The 18,146-nt window shown below is 49.1% G+C and overlaps 1 protein-coding gene and 1 long non-coding RNA gene across 4 annotated transcripts in view; one reads left to right on the top strand and one right to left on the bottom strand.

Annotated features, from left to right (window-relative positions):
* The window catches only part of NEURL1B (neuralized E3 ubiquitin protein ligase 1B), a gene marked incomplete at both ends in the record, with an annotated part of 33,499 nt that extends 20,805 nt beyond the window's left edge, over positions 1-12,694 (top strand). For 2 of the 3 annotated variants that reach the window (XM_080804466.1, XM_080804467.1), the window contains 3 exons: positions 9,158-9,877; positions 11,959-12,084; positions 12,450-12,694. In XM_080804466.1, the coding sequence (XP_080660592.1) occupies positions 9,158-9,877; positions 11,959-12,084; positions 12,450-12,694 (1,091 nt within the window). The remainder of the gene's footprint in view (positions 1-9,157; positions 9,878-11,958; positions 12,085-12,449) is intronic. The other variant, XM_080804468.1, reaches the window with a different exon arrangement.
* LOC308343450 lies at positions 10,147-17,384 on the bottom strand. The gene is made up of 3 exons (XR_013966874.1): positions 13,642-17,384; positions 11,559-11,751; positions 10,147-10,916 (listed from the first exon to the last, which is right to left on the bottom strand). It is a non-coding gene; the product is annotated as an uncharacterized lncRNA (long non-coding RNA).
* Positions 17,385-18,146: the final 762 nt, after the last annotated feature.

Here is an 18,146-nt window from a genome sequence, read left to right as displayed (position 1 = left end):
CCACAGAAATCCCACCCTAAATGGGATCTCCCTCTCCCAGTTCTTAGAACTGGGCTTTCTAATGGCGGTGTCTAAGGTACCAAGTGGATAAATACAAGTCAGCCAATGTTTGAGCAACCCAGAGCCCTCTGATCTCCCTTTGACATAGTTCCTTTAGAGACTGTCAGCTGTGAAACTCCAGAATAGAAAACCCCAGAATAGAGACCCCTTACCCCGTCCTCACCTCTCACAGACCCCACTAGATAAAGACTGAAAACCAACAAGCTCAAGTGTCATCTGAATTTGTCAAACTGAATAAAAATACATGTGAATTTCAGAAAAATAAGGTTTTTTTAGTACAAGTATGTCTCAAACAATATTTGGGACATACTTATAAAAGCATCTGTTGTTTTTCTGAAATTCGAATGTCACTGGGCATCCCAGATTTTATCTGGCACCCCTCATCTGGGAAATACCACCCCCCTGGCTTGTGGAACGGTGGGGGGCCTTTATTTGCCCTGGAACTTGAGCTAAAATTAAGTCTCAGAAGGAAAAAGTTCATAGGCCTCATGTATTTCTTTCAGTTGATGGAATTATGTTCCTAGAGCAGCCTCCTCCTGCAAGGGGTTCCAGCTACAGCTCCCGGTGTCTGGTGTGCCTTCTTTTGTGACCTGCTCATTCTCTCCTCAAGACACGGGGATTTAGCCCTTTTAGATAAAGAATTTAGGACTCACAAAAGGGAAGTGACCTGCCTAGAACCACCAAGCTTGTGAGTGGCAGAGCCAGGATTAGAACCCAGATGCATCCGTCTGTCGTTAGTTCCGTGGTTCTTGGCTGTGGCAGCACCCACAGCAATTCAATTGGAGCTTCAGGGCATGGCCCCCAGGCATTTAGATCTCCTAAGGCTCTTCAGGTGATCCCAGGACGTAGCCAGGCTTGTGACCACAACAGTCGCCTTTGCACTGGTGCCTGTCTCTCTTCCTTGCTGGGTGCTGAGCTGAGTTTTTCAGACATGTCAGTTCAAAGCATGGGGTCATCCCTGGACCACAAAAGCCCCTTCTCTTGTTTGACTTTTCTGCTTCATCCCCAGCACCTACTCTAAATTTGCATTCACTCCTTCCCCTGCCCAGATAGGCACTACTCTTGTGTTTAGTATTTTTATAAAAACATGTAGAGTTTTACATGCATAGATAGATGAGACTGTGCAAAGATTCTTATTCCATTATTCTTTTTCCACTTGCCTCATTTTTAGATCTGTCTGTGCTGTTGTAGACCTGCTGGTTTCTTATTCCCTATGAGCTTCTGCACTGACGGGACTAGGGCGCCACCAGTCCCCCCATCCCCTCAAGCGAACTACATTGCAGTGCATACTCTCCCACAAGGCTGTACTGTGGCTGCTGGGGTTTACCGTTGTCTGGGGCACAGACCAGGATGGCCTTGCTGGACCCCAGAGTGGTCCATCTTGAGAAACTGATTTCTCTAGATGCTCCTCTCGGCCAAAGAGAAGGGGCTGAGCCCAGGCAAATGACTTTCTGTTGAATTTTGTATTTCCTGGACCCAGGAGAGGCACGTATGGTCAGGTTTCCCCCTCCTGTCCCTGGCTCCTCTGAGAAGCTCTTTCGTGGAGCTCTGGAGTTCAGGCCCCATGTCCTGAGGCACCTCTGTCCCTCTTCCAGACAATTCAGTAGTGGTCACTGTCATATAGCCCCTTTGTCCTTCCTCTGCCCAGTGGTGGAAGACTGGTCAGACCAAATAAGCAATAGCAATCCAAGGCCATGGCATTGCAGGTTATGTTGTCAGAAATCTTTGGTTTTAAGTGGCAAAAACCAGTTCAATCTTGCTCAAGCAAGGGAAAAAAAATGTCTCATGTGACAGAAAATTCAGGAGAACGACTGCCTGTAAGGCTGGCTTGATGCAGGTATTCAATGAACAGCACCTGAAATATCGGCCTCCCTTTCTTGTTTGCCCTGTCATTCTTATTAGCATCATCCGCAGCTGGGCTCCCTTTTGATGTGGGGGGGAAGGCCACCAGGAGCTCCATTCCCATGTCCCTCATCCCACCAGATTAGCAAATCTAGCAGGGCAGCTGCTTTCCTACAAGGTCTAGCTAAAGTTCAAGGTTTAGCGTCATTGCTCTCCATTGTCAGGCGGGTGGGATAGTGACTGGCCAAGTTAAGGCCTCCTCCTCAGGGTAATTAGTGGAGTCGGGAGGTAGGTGTGGGGCAGTTCTCTCAAAAGAAAGCTGGGTGCTGGGCCTGAAGAAGGGGGGTTGGATGCCATACACCCAGAAACAGTAGCTCTATATAGGCCTTGTAGGGGAGCCGTTTACCCTTTTTGAAAGCGTTTAGCCCCTTCGTTATATTAGTTACTTACTATGCACCAGGCACTATGCTGGGAACTACCCTGGATGTTGTTTTCCATTCCTCACTAGGACACTGTGAGGCAGGAAGTAGCATCGTCCCCATTTGCAGACCCTGCACAGATGGATAATTTGGCCAAGGTTACCTATCAGTTGGTGGTGTTAGAGTTGATGTTTGTTATTTATTAGCGTTATAAACAAAGTGTTTGACAAAGACTTGAACTTATGGATCCAGATACAAGGCCTACAGGTCAACTGTACCACCCCATGCTTCAAGTGAGGAAACTCAGACCTAGAGAGAGGCAGGGACTTGCTCAAGGTCACCCAGCTTGTAAGTGGTCATGTTAGGAGAGAGGGTTGGGCCCAGGACCCTGGGGGGGTGCCTCAGCATTGGACCTGTGAGCACCCCACAGCACACAGGGAGGAATGGCTGCAGGTGGCTTCATCCAGAGCCTGAGTGGGGAGCAGCACAGGGGAACTGGATTTTGCAGTGAATGTATTCTCTCTAAACGGTCCAGGCCAGCACCCAACTCCCTGTCTTGATAGTAAGGCATTTGCCTGGCAGGGTTGCCTGAAGGACTGTGGTTTCCCAGGCTCCTGCAGGCCTACTCTGTGCCAGGCACAGTGCCAAGTACATTGTTATTCCACAGATCTGCCATCAGCCTTTCCCACAGACCTATGAGACAGGGATGAAGGTCCTCACATTGCAGAAGGAAACTGAGGTCACATCCAGGACCAGACAGGGTCCAGTGGAGGTCTCCCCTGGTCCATCTTCTTCTGTTGGAAAAGCATGGGTTCAGTGGCCCACAGACCTGGCATCTGCATCTTTCCTTCTTAAGCCCCAATACTCCTGCCCTGCTGGGAGCCCTCCTGTGGCCATGGCTGAAGGAGCTCTGCTCCTGTTCCCTCCTGCCTCTTTGGAGACATTGCTCCTATCATTTGTCCCTTTTTCCACCTTCACTTTCTCCCTCTCCACAAAATCATTCCCATGAAGCACATAAAAGAGGTCTGGTTTCCATTTAAAAAAAAAAAAAAAAAATCCCCTGCGGCACCTGGGTGGCTCATTTGGTCAAGCTTCCAACTTTTGGTCTCGGCTCAGGTCATGATCTCAGGGTCAGGTGATTGAGCCCCACGTTGGGCTCTGTGCTCAGCGTGGAGTCTGCTTGAGATTCTCTCTCCCTCCATCCCTTTGGCTTGTGCTCTTTCTAAAATAAGTAAATCTTTTTCTTTTTTTTTAATGCCCTTGGCAATCTTCTCCACCAACTACTTTCTCATTTCCCTTCTCTTCTTCAGAGCAAAATTTTTTCAAAAATATCTTTGCTATCCTCTCCACCTCCCTCTTTGGCTCATCCCAATCCTCTTTATCTTATCCCAGTAATATGTAAACTTTTAATTTTAAAAGTTTAATGTGAAATGTAAAAGAAAATACAAAAAGAAAGAAGTCCACTTTCTTTAATGTACAAAGAAATATGAGTAGAAACAATAATAAATTATATATCACATTTGTTTATACCACATATATATACACATATATGTATATATACCAAATGTGTATATATATACACACACATATATGTATGTGTGTATATATACATGTATATGTATATATGGCCATATATAATATGGTTCTCCACATTAACTCTACTATTCAAACAGTAGGAAGTAGGTAGCAATTTAGGGAATGGGAAAGAAATAACCCCGAAAAGACTTTTTTACCATGTTCATTCTACATTGTGTATGGCTGTGTATTCGTTTCACCACTGCACAGAATTCAGCTGTATATAAAATTGAACTTGTTCAGAAGTTGAAGGAGACAAGAAATGATGGCCCAGAGCCTGGTGTATTGTCATGCAATTCAAGCAATGGTATAGCTACCAGCTTGTAATTTTTAGGGACTATAAACAAGGCTTCCTCTTGACATTGAACCAAAACAACTTTTGTTCCTTAGGCTTTGTAGTATGTACATGAAAAAATGGATACTGAAGAGGTTCAAAATTTGGTCTCTACCAGTTAATGCAATTAGCAATGACCCAGTCTGGCTGGACTTGATCTTGAGGACCAATTATCTGTCAGCATTTTAGTTCTTCATTTTCATCTTTTCCTGGGTTAGGTTCAGGTTCAAAGCAGGTTCAAAGTCCAAAGTTCAAAGCAGGTACTTTGGAGAAAGTTGTTCCCAGCTGTAGCAATGACACGTGGGGTAGCCAGTGCTCATGTACCTCCTCACAACGATTTTATCCAATTTCTGCCTCATGCACTGAAATCTGGCTGCTCCCAAGCTGTCCTCATGGTCTCACCAGACTTCAGCCTGCAAACTCTCCCTTCAGCCCCATGCTGTCAGATCCAGAGCTCAGGCTTGTCCTCTTACCTGGCTTCTCACTTTTGGCACAGGTGATCTCTTCCTGCCTCTCCGACCTGCTCAGGCCTCCTGGCTTCACAAGCTTCTGGTTTTCCTCCTGACTCCCTGGCTGTTCCTCCTTGGCTTCTTTTCTGGTTCCTTCCCTACCTGTCTCCATATGCTGAGAACCCCAGGGTTCTATTGTCAGCTTTCTTCTCTATCAATATGCAGGTAGAAAAGTGTACAAAACATATGTGAAGTTTAATATGCCATCATAAAGCAAGACCATATTTTCATCTACCCTTTCTCCAGATGATGATCCAAGCCTGTCACCAGGCTTTGAATCCCATCTTTAGGATGTTGGCTCCCAAGTCCATATTCTCAGCCCTGATGCCTCCCTTTACCTACTCACATCTTCTCCTGCCATCCAACAGGCATTCCACACTGAACACATTCAGGCAGTCATCCCCACTGTCACTGAAGGGCACCACCCACTTGGTTGACTGGTCCAAAACCTCAAGAGTCATTCCTGATTCCTCTTTTCCTCTCCTTACATCCATTCTGCCAGCATGTCCTGAAACACCTTTGGAGACAATGAGTGACTGATGAACTGTCTCTAATTCATTCCTGGCTTCCTTCATCTTCACACAAATATGGTTTCTCCTGAGGCAAATTCAGCTCTGCTTCCATCTAGTCCCAGACATATTTGACCTGAGAGAGCTAGGGAAAGGAAAGAATCCAACTTTCTCCCAGATCCAGAGCCAGGCTCTGTATATGGGCCAGGGAGAGTTGGAGGTTGTGGAGCCAATCCTAGCCACCTCAGTCTCCCTGTGCCTGGCCTTGGACTGCTACTTATTTATTTATTTAAAGATTTTATTTATTTATTTGACAGACAGAGATCACAAGTAGGCAGAGAGGCAGGCAGAGAGAGAGAGAGGAGGAAACAGGCTCCCTGCTGAGCAGAAAGCCCGATTCGGGGCTCGATCCCAGGACCCCGGGATCATGACCTGAGCCAAAGGCAGAGGCTTCAACCCACTGAGCCACCCAGGCACCCCTGGACTGCTATTTAGTAGATGTTTGGGGCGGGAACAGAACTGCCAGACTCATTCTCTCAGAGATCATATTAAACTCGTGGGGACTGCAACTCTAAGAGTGACTTGGCCGGAGGCTGAGTCCACGTACTGGCAGCTCTAAGAGTGGAACAAAGACAGGTGAACTCTGGAGGCAGTACTGCTAGTGGTCAGGGGATCTGGTTTTGGAGTCATACAGCCTGAGATGGAATCCCATTTCTGTCACCCCTGGCTGTGCGACCTTAAATAACTCACTCCACCTCTCAGAGCCTCGGTGTTCTCCCGCTGTGAAAAGTACCCACTTTGCAGAGCTACATGAGATAGTGGTGAGGATTGATGGGGATAATGCACAGAATTGCATCTGGTAGGCAGGGTCTCAAAAAACTGTCTGTATGTACTTTCATCAGGTCTAGAGAGTTTGGAGGCAAATCACAGGTTAGAAGTTAGGAAGTCTTGATAAGCTCCCTTGGGGGCCTCTTGGTATTGTGGGATTTCTGATTCTCCACAGAGAATCTTTTGAGAGGTGGATTCTGAAGTGTGCTGGCTTGGGCTTGTCTCACTCAGGGACAATGTCTGATGGGGACAAAGTTCCTTGCACAGAGATAAGTGAGGAGGCCCAACCTTTTCTGAGGGGCTGCTGTGTGCCAGGTATTAGGCTAAATGCTGTCACATATGTTGTTAGACCAGTCTCAGAGACGAACCTTTCACCTCAGAAATGCTGTTTATCCCTTCTGCCTGGAATGGTTATATCCCACTTCCCAGGCACCCTTCTACTCCCTTGGCCTTCAGGTCTTCACTCCATCTTCACTGTCAGAAGAGACACGTTCTGGCCTCACTTTTGACCAAGTCCCCCTTTCACACACTCTCAGAGAACTCCAGTTGTCACTCTCTGGTTGCACAATGTGGAGTAACTCTCCTTGCCTTTCAGAGTCTGAGTTCCCACACTGAAGCATGCTCATTCTACAGAGCCATGCAGGACAGCGGCTCTTAGTAGCACTCATCACAGTTTGTCCTTACATGGTTTTATGTCAGTGCTTCATTAAAGTCTGCCTCTCCCACTGGAAGGGGAGCTCCATGCACACAGAAGCCATGCCTGCTTGTTCACCTCTCTTTACCCAGCACCCAGCACAGTGTTTGGCACATGGCAAGTGCTCTATATATTTTGTTCAAAAAACACTGAGGGAATAATTATAATAACTAACATGTTTTGAGCACTTACTTTGTCCCATCTTCTGGGCTACACTATTCATAACAACATCTAATGTCATCTCTGTAACCACGTGAGGGAGGGGGACCAGGATTATCGCATTTGAAGCTGAGGAAGCCGAGGCTCTGAGAGATTAAGTGACTTACCTAAAGTCACATAGCCAGGAAGGGCAGAACCCAGGACCTGAACCATCTCCACAGGCCATGCTCTTAATGAGAATGCCACACTGAAGGAATGACTCCTGTGTAGAGCTGCTGGGGCAAGGAGCAGCAGCACTGGGGTGGGGGACAGCAGCAGACACTGGCAAGGGCAGAGGCCCAGGGCAAGCCGAGGACAATGCCTTGAGGCTTGCCTAGCAGGATGGGTGGGACAGAGAGGCCTGGGAAAGTGCATCCGGAGGCTCCACCAGAAGTGGATGCTATGTGAGAAACATCCACTTATCGAAAATGTCTTTAAAAGAAAAAAGACTAAAACACATTAATCTTTTATATGTGCCTTTTTTTTTTCTGATTACAAAACCAATACATGTTCACTAGAGAAAAAAGAGAAAATCTAAAACCGTAAAGAAGTCAATTTACATCCAGAGATAACCATCCTCAGATTGTTATGTATATCCTCCCTGTATTTTTCCTATGCATCCTATACATACACCATTGGAATCAAATGATATATTCAGTTTTGTATCTTCTTTTGCTCACTTAATGTTATATCATTGGTGTTTTCCCACATTTTTAACTACTGATTTCAAAAGATTTTTTAAAATATTGGGGTTTTCTGATAAGACTTGTAATATATATATTTATTATAGAAATATTGAATAATACACCAGTAGGCCAAACAAACAGTTCTGTGAGCCAGGATCAGAACAGGGATGGCCAGTTTATAAAATCTGCCCTGTAGATTTCTGCAGGTGGGGTAGGGAGTAACATACCAGACTCACACTAGGGGCTAGGGCATGATTTTGAAAAAGCATATTCATTATTATGACAATTTTATATTTGGAAAACTAAAAAGAGGAAGAAATAGTTTTTTTCCATGATATAAATTACAGAATGAAAAATCTTAGCTAGAGGGATCTAGTTAGAGAAGTTTGAAAAACACTTTTTCTTGCTTTGCTTATTATGGTTAATGAAGATATTTTTATCACTAAAAAAACCTTCATAATACTTCAATGACTGTTTCTTTCTTTCCCTGATTTGTTACTCAGAGTGGCAGTCTTCCTCAAACCTCATTCATTCATTCATCCATCCGGCCAATAAAGAATGGAGGTCTTTGCCCATCACACTGCTAAGCCCTGAGAAGGTGATAGTGAAAAGACAGGCAAGGACTCACATTCTTGTTGGGGAGACAATCGCCAAGTAATCTACCAAAGTATGAAGACCTGTATTACCTAAATGAAACACTATTTTGTTTTTTTACTTAACTATATAATATGTAGTATCAAGAACATGTTCCATACCACTAAAAATTATTCAAAAATATTTTCATGACGGTGACTTAAAACTCTTAGTTTTCTGTCCTATAAAATGAGGCTGTCTTGCAGAAAGCTAATATATTCAATGTTTGTGCAGCACCCAGGCACGGGGCTGTGTGCTGCGTTCTTTCAGTGTCAGCACAGTGCTAAAGAGCGGGGGTTCTTGTGGCTTTGCCAGTAGCTGTGTGACCTTGCATTCTTTAACCCCTCTGTGCCTCACCTTCCTTCTTTGCTAAATGGCTGGTAATAACAGAACACACCTCACAGGTTGTGTGAGGACTCAGATAACACACCAAGGGAGCTTAACATAGCACCTGTCACATAAGGCCACAAATAAAAAGCAAAGAGGCTCCCTTCATGGAGCTTATGTTTTAGCTGGGGAGGCCAACAATAAAGGGTCTTCAAATCTTCCAAAGTATAAGAAAACCTGTGGAGTGAGGGAGGAAAGGAAGGAGGGGAGGGGCAGGGAGAAGAAAGGAAGGAGGGAGGGAAGGAGGGAGGGAGGGAGGGACGAAGGAAGGAAAACAGAAAAGGCCGCACCTGCCCAACCCAAAGAGAAGTCAACAGGATTGTGCTTACTCAGAGTCTGTGCACCTGTGGTTCTTGAATCAGCACACACATAAACTAGAAAAAAGTGAGGGGCTATGGGGCGGGGACGAGGGGCAGTGGGGGCACCGAGGGCTCCCAGCCGGCAGCCCGAATCCTCACCACCCCCCTTCTGCCCCCGGAGCAGAGAGCGCCTTCGCCGACACGCTGACGCCCGCACGCCTCAGCCAGGCCCGCTTCAGCGCCTGCCTGCCGCCCAGCAGCCACGACGCCGCCAACTTCGACAATAACGAGCTTGAGAACAACCAGGTGGTGGCCAAGCTGGGCCACCTGGCGCTGGGCCGCGCCCTGGGCCCGCTGCCCGCCGACGCCTCGGCAGCCGCCATCCCGTGCGGACCCCGCGAGCGCCTGCGGCCCGCATCGTCGCCGGCGCTGCTGGAGGCTGACCTGCGCTTCCATGCCACGCGCGGACCCGATGTGAGCCTGTCCGCCGACCGCAAAGTGGCCTGCGCACCGCGGCCCGATGGCGGCCGCACGCTCGTCTTCTCCGAACGCCCGCTGCGACCCGGCGAGAGCCTCTTCGTGGAGGTGGGCCGCCCGGGGCTAGCGGCGCCCGGTGCGCTGGCCTTCGGCATCACGTCGTGCGACCCGGGCGGGCTCCGGCCTGCGGAGCTGCCGGCCGACCCCGATGCGCTGCTAGACCGCAAGGAGTACTGGGTGGTGGCGCGTGCCGGGCCCGTGCCAAGCGGCGGTGACGCGCTCAGCTTCACGCTGCGGCCCGGCGGCGACGTGCTCCTGGGCGTCAATGGACGCCCGCGCGGCCGCCTGCTATGCGTCGACACCACGCAGGCGCTCTGGGCCTTCTTCGCCGTGCGCGGCGGCGCCGCCGGCCAGCTGCGCCTCCTCGGTGAGTTCCCCGACCCACCGTGCGTGCGCGGGGCCGTCTGCTGAGTAGCTCAAGCCACCGCGGAAGCCCAGGCCCGCTTTCCAGGCTTGAGCACATGTTGGCACCCTCTTGCCTCCACCTAGAGTTTCTGATTCAGTCGGGGCGGTCCCGAAATGCAGTTCAAACAAGTGTCCCAGGGATGTCATATTGCTGCTCCGAAGCCCACCCTTTGCCCACACCGACCTAAGTTCCCACTGTGGTCAGGGCCTGGATGGCTTCATGCAGTCGGTAGATGGTCAGTGCAATTTTTATTTCTGTTGTTATGACTTATTATATCACGTATTTATTTTTTACATACATGAGGCATATTAAGTTGTAGAAGAAAAAGCAAATACAACTACACTTGAGAGGACATCAAAATAACAGTGTCTACAGAAAATGGGATGGAGGCTTGAACCATCTTATTTTGACACGATTTTGCCTTCATTCATGCCACCAATAGACATGGAGCACCCCCCAGCTGTGGGCCAGGCGCTAGGCTCCAGGGTGGGGCATGGCAGAGGACAGGACACAGGCTAAGCACAGGGGGACCCTACAGACACCCCTGAATGGAATGCTGTGGGCCGCTGCAGAGGGCCTTCTCTCCCATTTGGTAGAAGGGAGGTGGTGGTCAGGGAAGGCTCCCAGAGAGCACCGTTCCATTTTCATGACTCAAGAAGTCAGTCCAAATGGTAACAGAAATGATGAACTCTTCATGTTTTCTCATTCAATTTTATACTCCTGATGCCTCTATGAGACCAGTATCACTATCCCATCCACAGGTAAGAAAACTGAAGCACAGAGAGATTAACTCACTGTCCCAGTCACATAGCTGGTCAGCCATGAAGATGCTGGGCAAATCACAGACCCTCTCTGAGCCTTGGATTCCTTCTGTGTAGAGAGGGAGTAATCACCTGCATCGTGGCATCGTCAGGAGGGTGAAATGATGAGGTTCATATAATGCTTCCAGCAGGTGCCAGCCATCTACAGCATGTTTAATACGCAGTAACATCGATGACTGCTGTTTGTAGGCAGAAGAACAACAAGGAAGGTCATCGTTTGTTGTTGCTGTTGTTTAAGGGATGACCGGATATAGTTATCATTTACCCTGAGATGAGTTGCCTAAGTTTCCACTGGGGCTTTGGCAAGAACTAAGCCTAGAATCTGTCTTCCTTACGTTCCTCCCCAGCACCTCCAGAGGAACCAGGATGAGTCCTTGAGTGGTCAGGAAAAGAAGGTAGAATGGAAGCAACTTCTTTTGGAGGCCAGGGACCTGCTGTCCTGTTTTCTACCCGACAGCAACCCCAGCACTCCATTATTTGTCCATCCATCCTCAAGTAGGGTAAGGGAAGGAACATCTCTCTCACCTAAGAAATAAGCCATTATTATCCGAAATGGCAGTGAACACAAGGAAGAAAACTCATTCTTGTTGAATACTACTAGTCAGGAATCTTGTAGTTGAAAGTGACAAAACCCCACTCAAAGTGCCCTAAACTGAAAGGGAAAGGTATGGGTACACACACCTCAAAAGTCTGGGACTATATTGGATGGATTCAGGAGCAGCTGGATTGAGGTTTTGAAAGCATGCCAGCAGGATCGCATCCCAAAGCTCACTTTCCCCTATGTAGAGCCTCTCAAGCAGGCTCTACGGTGCCAGACCTACCTCCAAATGGATGGGCCCCTTCTTTCCCAGCAGTTGTAGTTATTCTCATGAAGACCTCTTTGACCTCCACTGGGTTATGTAGCCTTATCTAAACCATCAGTGAGACCAAGGGGTGGAAGTTCTTCTTGGCCTGGCCTGGATCTTGTGAGTGAGGGTGAAGTCAGTGCCCCAAAACAAAATCCTGGTACTGTTTCTGAAATAAACAGGAGTGGAGGCTGAGCAGGCGAAGAATAGGTGTCCACCCCACATAGGATTCCATCAGTCCTTAGCAGAAACCTGGGAGGTAACTTTTATCCACCCTCCCATTAGACAGATAGGGAAGCTAAGGTGCAAAAGAACCAGGGACTCGCAGAACAGGACCCACCTCCCATCTCCCCTGATAAAGTCTCTCTGGTCTCAGGCACCCTGCAGTCCAGCCCTGCGACCACGTCCCCATCAGGGTCCCTCAGCGGCTCCCAGGATGATAGCGACTCTGATATGGCCTTCAGTGTCAACCAGTCCTCCTCAGCATCTGAGTCATCCTTGGGTAAGGAGGTATAAACTCTAGAGGGGGTAGGGGCTGCCCTGGCTCCTTTAGCTGTGCCAGAACCTTCCTGAGACTGAGCAAGGATGGCCACCTTTCCCCCCTGCATCTTCTCCTTCCCTGGCTGTCCATTCATCTGGAGGGAGGAGATATCTACATATCGTATGCCAAAGGGAGATAATGGTGCTTGATGCTTGGGGGAAGGAGGGTAGGGAAGGTGCAAAGCCCAGAAGAAAAGCCCCAAAGGTCTCTCAAAATTATTTCCCAACAAGTTCGGCCACAGAAGCTCTGGCTTCTGGGGGTTGCCCCAGTGGAGCCCCCCCTGAAAACCACATTATTATGGTCTGTCTTGTTCTCCCTTTTTGCAGTGACCGCACCCAGCTCCCCACTGAGCCCCCCAGTGTCCCCCATGTTCTCCCCACCAGAGCCGGCAGGCAGCAAGAACGGCGAGTGCACGGTGTGTTTTGACGGCGAAGTGGACACAGTCATCTACACGTGTGGACATATGTGTCTGTGCCACAGCTGTGGCCTGCGGCTCAAGAGGCAGGCCCGTGCCTGCTGCCCCATCTGCCGGCGGCCCATCAAGGATGTCATTAAGATCTATAGGCCATAGCCTGGCCTGCCAACAGGCCTTGGCCAGAGCAAGGTCACCTTTCTGAAGGCCCCCTGGGCCAGGCAACCTCTGTGGCCACCAGGGGATCCAAGGGCAGTGGCCATCCGGTCTGCCATTCTCCAATGGTGGGCAAGGCATGACAGTCATGGAGATGAGGCCCTGGGGGTCTGAGCCCAGGCAAGGGCTGCTTCTGGCTCAAAAGTGCTTTGCCCCCAAAAGGCCGTCCCAACAGCGAGCTCAGGAACTGCTTGGCAGACCACCCTGTCCCTTGGTGACCTCTCAGCTGGGAAACAGCATTCTCTGTGCAATGCTCTTTGCTGGAGTTGGGTTGAGTGTGTGTGAGAGAGGGTGAGGGGAGGGAGCTGCCAGAGAAGAGAGTGGGAATGTGTGTGAGAGAATGAGTGAGCGAGAACGCATATTTATCCAGGGATCCTGGCTCTAGGAGGTTATTTAACACTAAGGAATGTGCAATCCAGAGCCCAGACGGTAGCGTGACTCAAAATTATTCACTTTCTGGGGCTGGAACGTCAGCTGGTTTTGAATGTATGAAGCCTGCACCTAAAGAGAACTCCCTTGGATGGTATAGAAAAGGGACACTCAGATTTTCTAAGGGGAGGAAAAAATAGCTCATTGTTTACAGCTCCCAAGCAGCAACGCCTTGGGGGGAAGGTGGGTGGAGAACAGAAAAGAACAATTTGCTTTTTTAGTTTCTTCCTCAGTCCTGGAGAGGAGATTTGATGGGTGCTGCGACCCACTGAGAGCTCTGGGTGCTGTCATCCCGGGAAGCCTTTCACCCCAGATAGCCTAATAATAAGCATAGTGCCCCTTGACTCGGTCCCTCTAGATGTTTTTTGTCTCTCCCACCCCTTGCTGTCCCCAAGAAGAAGACAAGCAGCAGGTTCTCTTTTCCTGGGGGAGGGAAAGAATCCAGGAGGCAGCTGACTCACCTGCAGTTGGAAAGGCCACCCCATCCCGCAGATGGCTCTCCACGTTTCGTTTTGTCACCCCGGGCCTGGCATTCACCAGCAGCAGTGGGCACCACCAGGGCAGCCTGCTGGGGAAGTGGGAGGAGGAAAAGACTTTGCAACTGATTCTGATTTTCAGTTTCTCTTTCGCTGCTGATTACTAAGATGTTAAATGATCATTAAAATGTTAATAGCTGAGATATTAAAATGCTGACCGTAGGACTCTCCCCCTTCAGGGAGAGTCCAGGGCCATTTGCAGGCATTTCCTGGGACCTGGCCCTGTCCCTGACTTCTTCACCCCTGCCGAGGCCCACATCTGCAGACTCCCAGACCACCCCGGGGCTGATAGGCTGGCCCAGGCCTGCTCCTTCCTTTTGCCTCCAGTTCTGTCTGGGTCTAACCTCTGCCCTACTTTGTGCTGTACCTTTAAGGAAGCCCCTGGGCCTTTCTGATTCTCAGTTCCCAATCTGTCTAAGATGAGGCCCAGTACCTGCCCACTCCAGAATCCATGAGAGGACCAGCATAACATCTAAAAAGCCCGGCACCCTGCAAAGAATGGATAACATTTTTACTACGATTCCTAAACTGCTCCTCTGCTGCACAGATGATGGCAGGGAAAAGAGAACATTCAGAGAGTTTCTGCATTCATAGAGCACATGTTTGCCAGGTGTCTGGGGGCCCAGAGCCCCAGCCCAGTTGGGCCCTCATCAAATCAAAGCCGGTTAAGACCAGTTGGTCTTTGTGATGCTCTTGGACCACCTGCTTCTTCTCTGTCTGAAGTGGTCAGGGTTCTGACCTGATCTCAACTTCAGAACCTCCACTCTTGCCCCTGCAAGGACCCCTGATTGGCTATTTTCCCCTAGTGAATCCGGGAAACATGCCCACCTTCAAATTTTGTGACGGAAGTTTTTGGGGAGGGACTGGAGCCCCAGGACAAGAGCTGGAGAAGCTCGGTAGCTTTTTAGGGCCCAGCTGCATTTGGCCAGCAGGAGCCTTCCATGTCCACCATGCGGGGTGTCAGCACACCTCGTGGGAAAGGACGCGTGAGCTCCTCCCCACTAGAGCTGGTTCTCCAGGCAGCAGTGCCGCAGACAGGATTGAGCCAGTCCCAAGCTCTGGTGGTCTCAGAAGCCCGAGGGAGGCAGCTGGTCTCCCCTACTCCTTGCCCTTCCTTACTGCCCCCACCCCTGGGTTCTAGCCAGGGTCATGTACAGCCATCACTGAGAAACCAGTGACTGAGGGCCCGACCCGACATGGCCCCAGGCCGTGGTCACCCGTGGCCCCAGGCCGTGCTCCTGGTGACCAGTTACCCAGATCAAAAGGAACTGGTGGCCTGTTTAACTTGTTCCGCAGCTGCTATAAATAGCCTCCCTGTTTCCAAGAGGAATTAAGGGGGTGTTTATCTTCTAAAAACCAGACATTTCCTGATGCTCTAAACTGATTTATTCAGTGCTATAGAGGAGCGGCTCACATGGCCCTCACATGGCGGGAGAAAGAGGAAAGGGAACCTCTTTTTCTCACTTCACGCCATTATGTGCCTCGGCGCTGGGCTGGAGAGGCATCCCCGCACATGGATCCTGCGAGGCAAGCCTTCTTACTCCACTGAATCAGATCTAAAACACCACTGATGATAAAATACACCATCTTATGTTCCACTAAGGGGAATATATGCAGATTTAATTAAGATGCCTCAGCTATATGATTCATTCTAATCAGAGACTTGACATGTGAGGGGGGGGAAATCCTGCTATTTAGAATCGATAAAATATGGTATTATTTCCATTTGACGGGTCAGAGAACTGAGGTCCTGTGAGTGAAGTGATAGGATCACATGCAGTAGGTGGCAGAGCTGGGATTCAAACCCAGCAGTGTCTGGTGCTCAGTCCCACTCCCTGGCTGCCTGGCCCCAAGCCCCGGAAAGCTTGAGACTGCCTTGCATTTTCTTTCTAGAACCTTCTCCGGGCAGCCCCTGGAGGGACCCTGGGCACCTGCACCTGTACGGAGGGTTCCTGCCCCAGACTGTGGTCCCTCTGCCACCCATATCCTAGAAGGACAAGTGTCCTTCCTTTCAGGCTCACCTTCCCACTGCCTGCCTTCTGGCAGAGTTGAGCCATGTGAGATCCTGAGTCCAACCCGAAGGCTTCCTTTTGTTACACAGAGAAGCACACACGGGGCCACTTTGTGGAGGAGCCAAGGCGTTGTCCCACCACCTTCCTGGGCCTCAGGAAGGGATTCCAGGGCTGAGAAGGAGGAGACCAGAAGATACACCTTTGTTGTGGTCTTGTGCCTATTTATTTTGAACCCCCAGAGAAACTGGGCTGTTTCCAAGTCAAAACAAGCTTCTTTCCCTAATCCAATCCCAGAACTGGGAGTCTTCTGGGGTTTACCCAGGGCAGCTGCTCCCCTAAGTGCTGCAACACTTTGCTCAGCACCCACTCGTTGCATGGCCTGTGTTCTGGACATGGCACTGGAAATTGGGACTAAAGACAGAGCCCACAGGGAGCTGAGAGTCCGGAGCTAGGCAGATTTATAACCTTTCATGTGCCCCATCAGGCACTGGGTCCTGTGTTAGCACATAATAGGTACTCTTTAAAGGTTTAAGGGAGAAATCCAGAAATCAAATTACAAGGGCTCAGGGGTTTGGTAAAACACCACATACACATGCACACAGTCATTCAACAAACATCTGCTGCGTGCCTGCTGGGTGTGGGGTGCTGGGGATGTGGAGCTGAGAGGACAGCACCCTAGCTCTGCCTTCAGTAGTAGAGACATTAGAGGACAATGAGATGCTAAGGACAGAATCCTTTGGTCTTTCTCAGCCATTCTCTTGCCTTTGGGGATCTATCCTGGTGAGTGCCCCAGAGCCTTCCTGAAAGCTTCATGCTTCGAGAAGCCTCTTCAGCATTAGAAATGCCAGGCACTTTGTAGTCAGCGAGCTGCTGCCAAAATGGCCTTGGGCAGAACCCTCAAAGGCTCCACCTTTTGATGATTACCCTCAAGTTCCCCCAGGGAAACCCCTAGGGTGATGGCTACCTGCTACTTTCAGGCTTGGGAGTGGCTGATGGAAATAATCCCCTGGTCCCCAGAGAACCCCGTTAGTTCCAGTCGAGAACGGGCTTGTGCAAAGTCTTGGAGAATGAGAGGCAGTAACCTCCCCCTGCCCAATCCCATCTCTGCCCCAGTTCCGGCAGAGGGATGTCTGCTCAGGAACACGTGGCCTCCTGGCATTTCTTGGTATTTAATTGTCTTTCCTAAGCCCCTAATGAAACAACTTGTACAACAATCTGTCTGTGCCTTATGAAAGTGTCTGTGCACTTTTTATCCTTTTTAAAAGCAACTTTAAAAAGTGGGCAGGGGACTAGCATACCTAGTAGTATTCTAGAAATATGTGCTAATCACAGAAGCCCTTCTGCATTATGTTTTTTGATGTAGGAGTGATGAAGTGTATGTCTCTCACCCCATCTCCCCACTACCTGTGTACAGACCTTTTAAAAAATGTCTCTTATTCTTATTTTTCTGATTCAATACTGTGACTTCTCCAATACAATCTAATCTTTGGGGATCTGTAATAAAGATTTTAAAACTTGGGGTGGACTGGGTTGGGAAGGGTTTGCACTGGTCCTGTGTGTTGTGCTTTTGTGTGTTGTGTGTTTTGGTTTTTGTCTATTTTTATCTGTTTTATATTAACATAATTTTTTCTGTTTAAAAAACAAATACAACTTTGGCTTGTTAAAAAAGAAAGCTTCTTCAGAACTCAATTTTAAAAATCACAGTTGCACATACTGTTGGAGAGTGAAGGTGAGGGGTACGAAGCATTGTTGACCTTGAGGAAACATTTTGCAAATTATGTCCATAGAGTCCTGATAATGTTTGATCCTTTTGCCAAGTAACTTTTGTGAAAATATCACATGGAAATCATTCTAATCAAGGATAAGCTCTATATGCAAAGATGTTCACTGCGGCATTATTTATAATGGTAAAAAAAATTGCATAAGCCACCCTAAACCAGCCAACCAACAAACCAGGGTGAACTTGCCAGAGCTCTCAGTTTTAAGTGACAAAAACCAAACTCAAACTGGTTTAAGGGGATTTAAAAACTCAGTTACCTGCAAAGTCCAGTGTCATGAACCCAAGAAGCCACTTCAGGTGCAGCTGGATCCAAAATCTGAAATGCTGCAACAGGACTTGGTCTCCCCTGCTTCTCACTCTGTCCTCCTTTGCTGTGGCCCAATCCCAGGAGGGTTCTCAAGACAATTGGGCACAGCACGGGGTAGGAGCAGCCTACAGCCTCCCTGTGTGGGCCCACCTGGATCACATGCTCCACTCTGAGCCAATCACAGAAGCCAGGGAGATCCAGGCCTCTTACTGACCAGACCTACCATAGGCGCTCAACTCCACCCAATAGCTGCTCTCCTAGAACTGAGAGTAGGGAATCGCAGTCTCCAGTGAGGAACTAGTGCTGAGCAAGTTGGAACAACAGGCATCGC

This window comes from Martes martes (genome assembly GCF_963455335.1).
Source record: "Martes martes genome assembly, chromosome: 5".
NCBI classification, from domain to species: domain Eukaryota; kingdom Metazoa; phylum Chordata; class Mammalia; order Carnivora; family Mustelidae; genus Martes; species Martes martes.
This window is presented reverse-complemented; position numbering and strand designations above follow the sequence as displayed.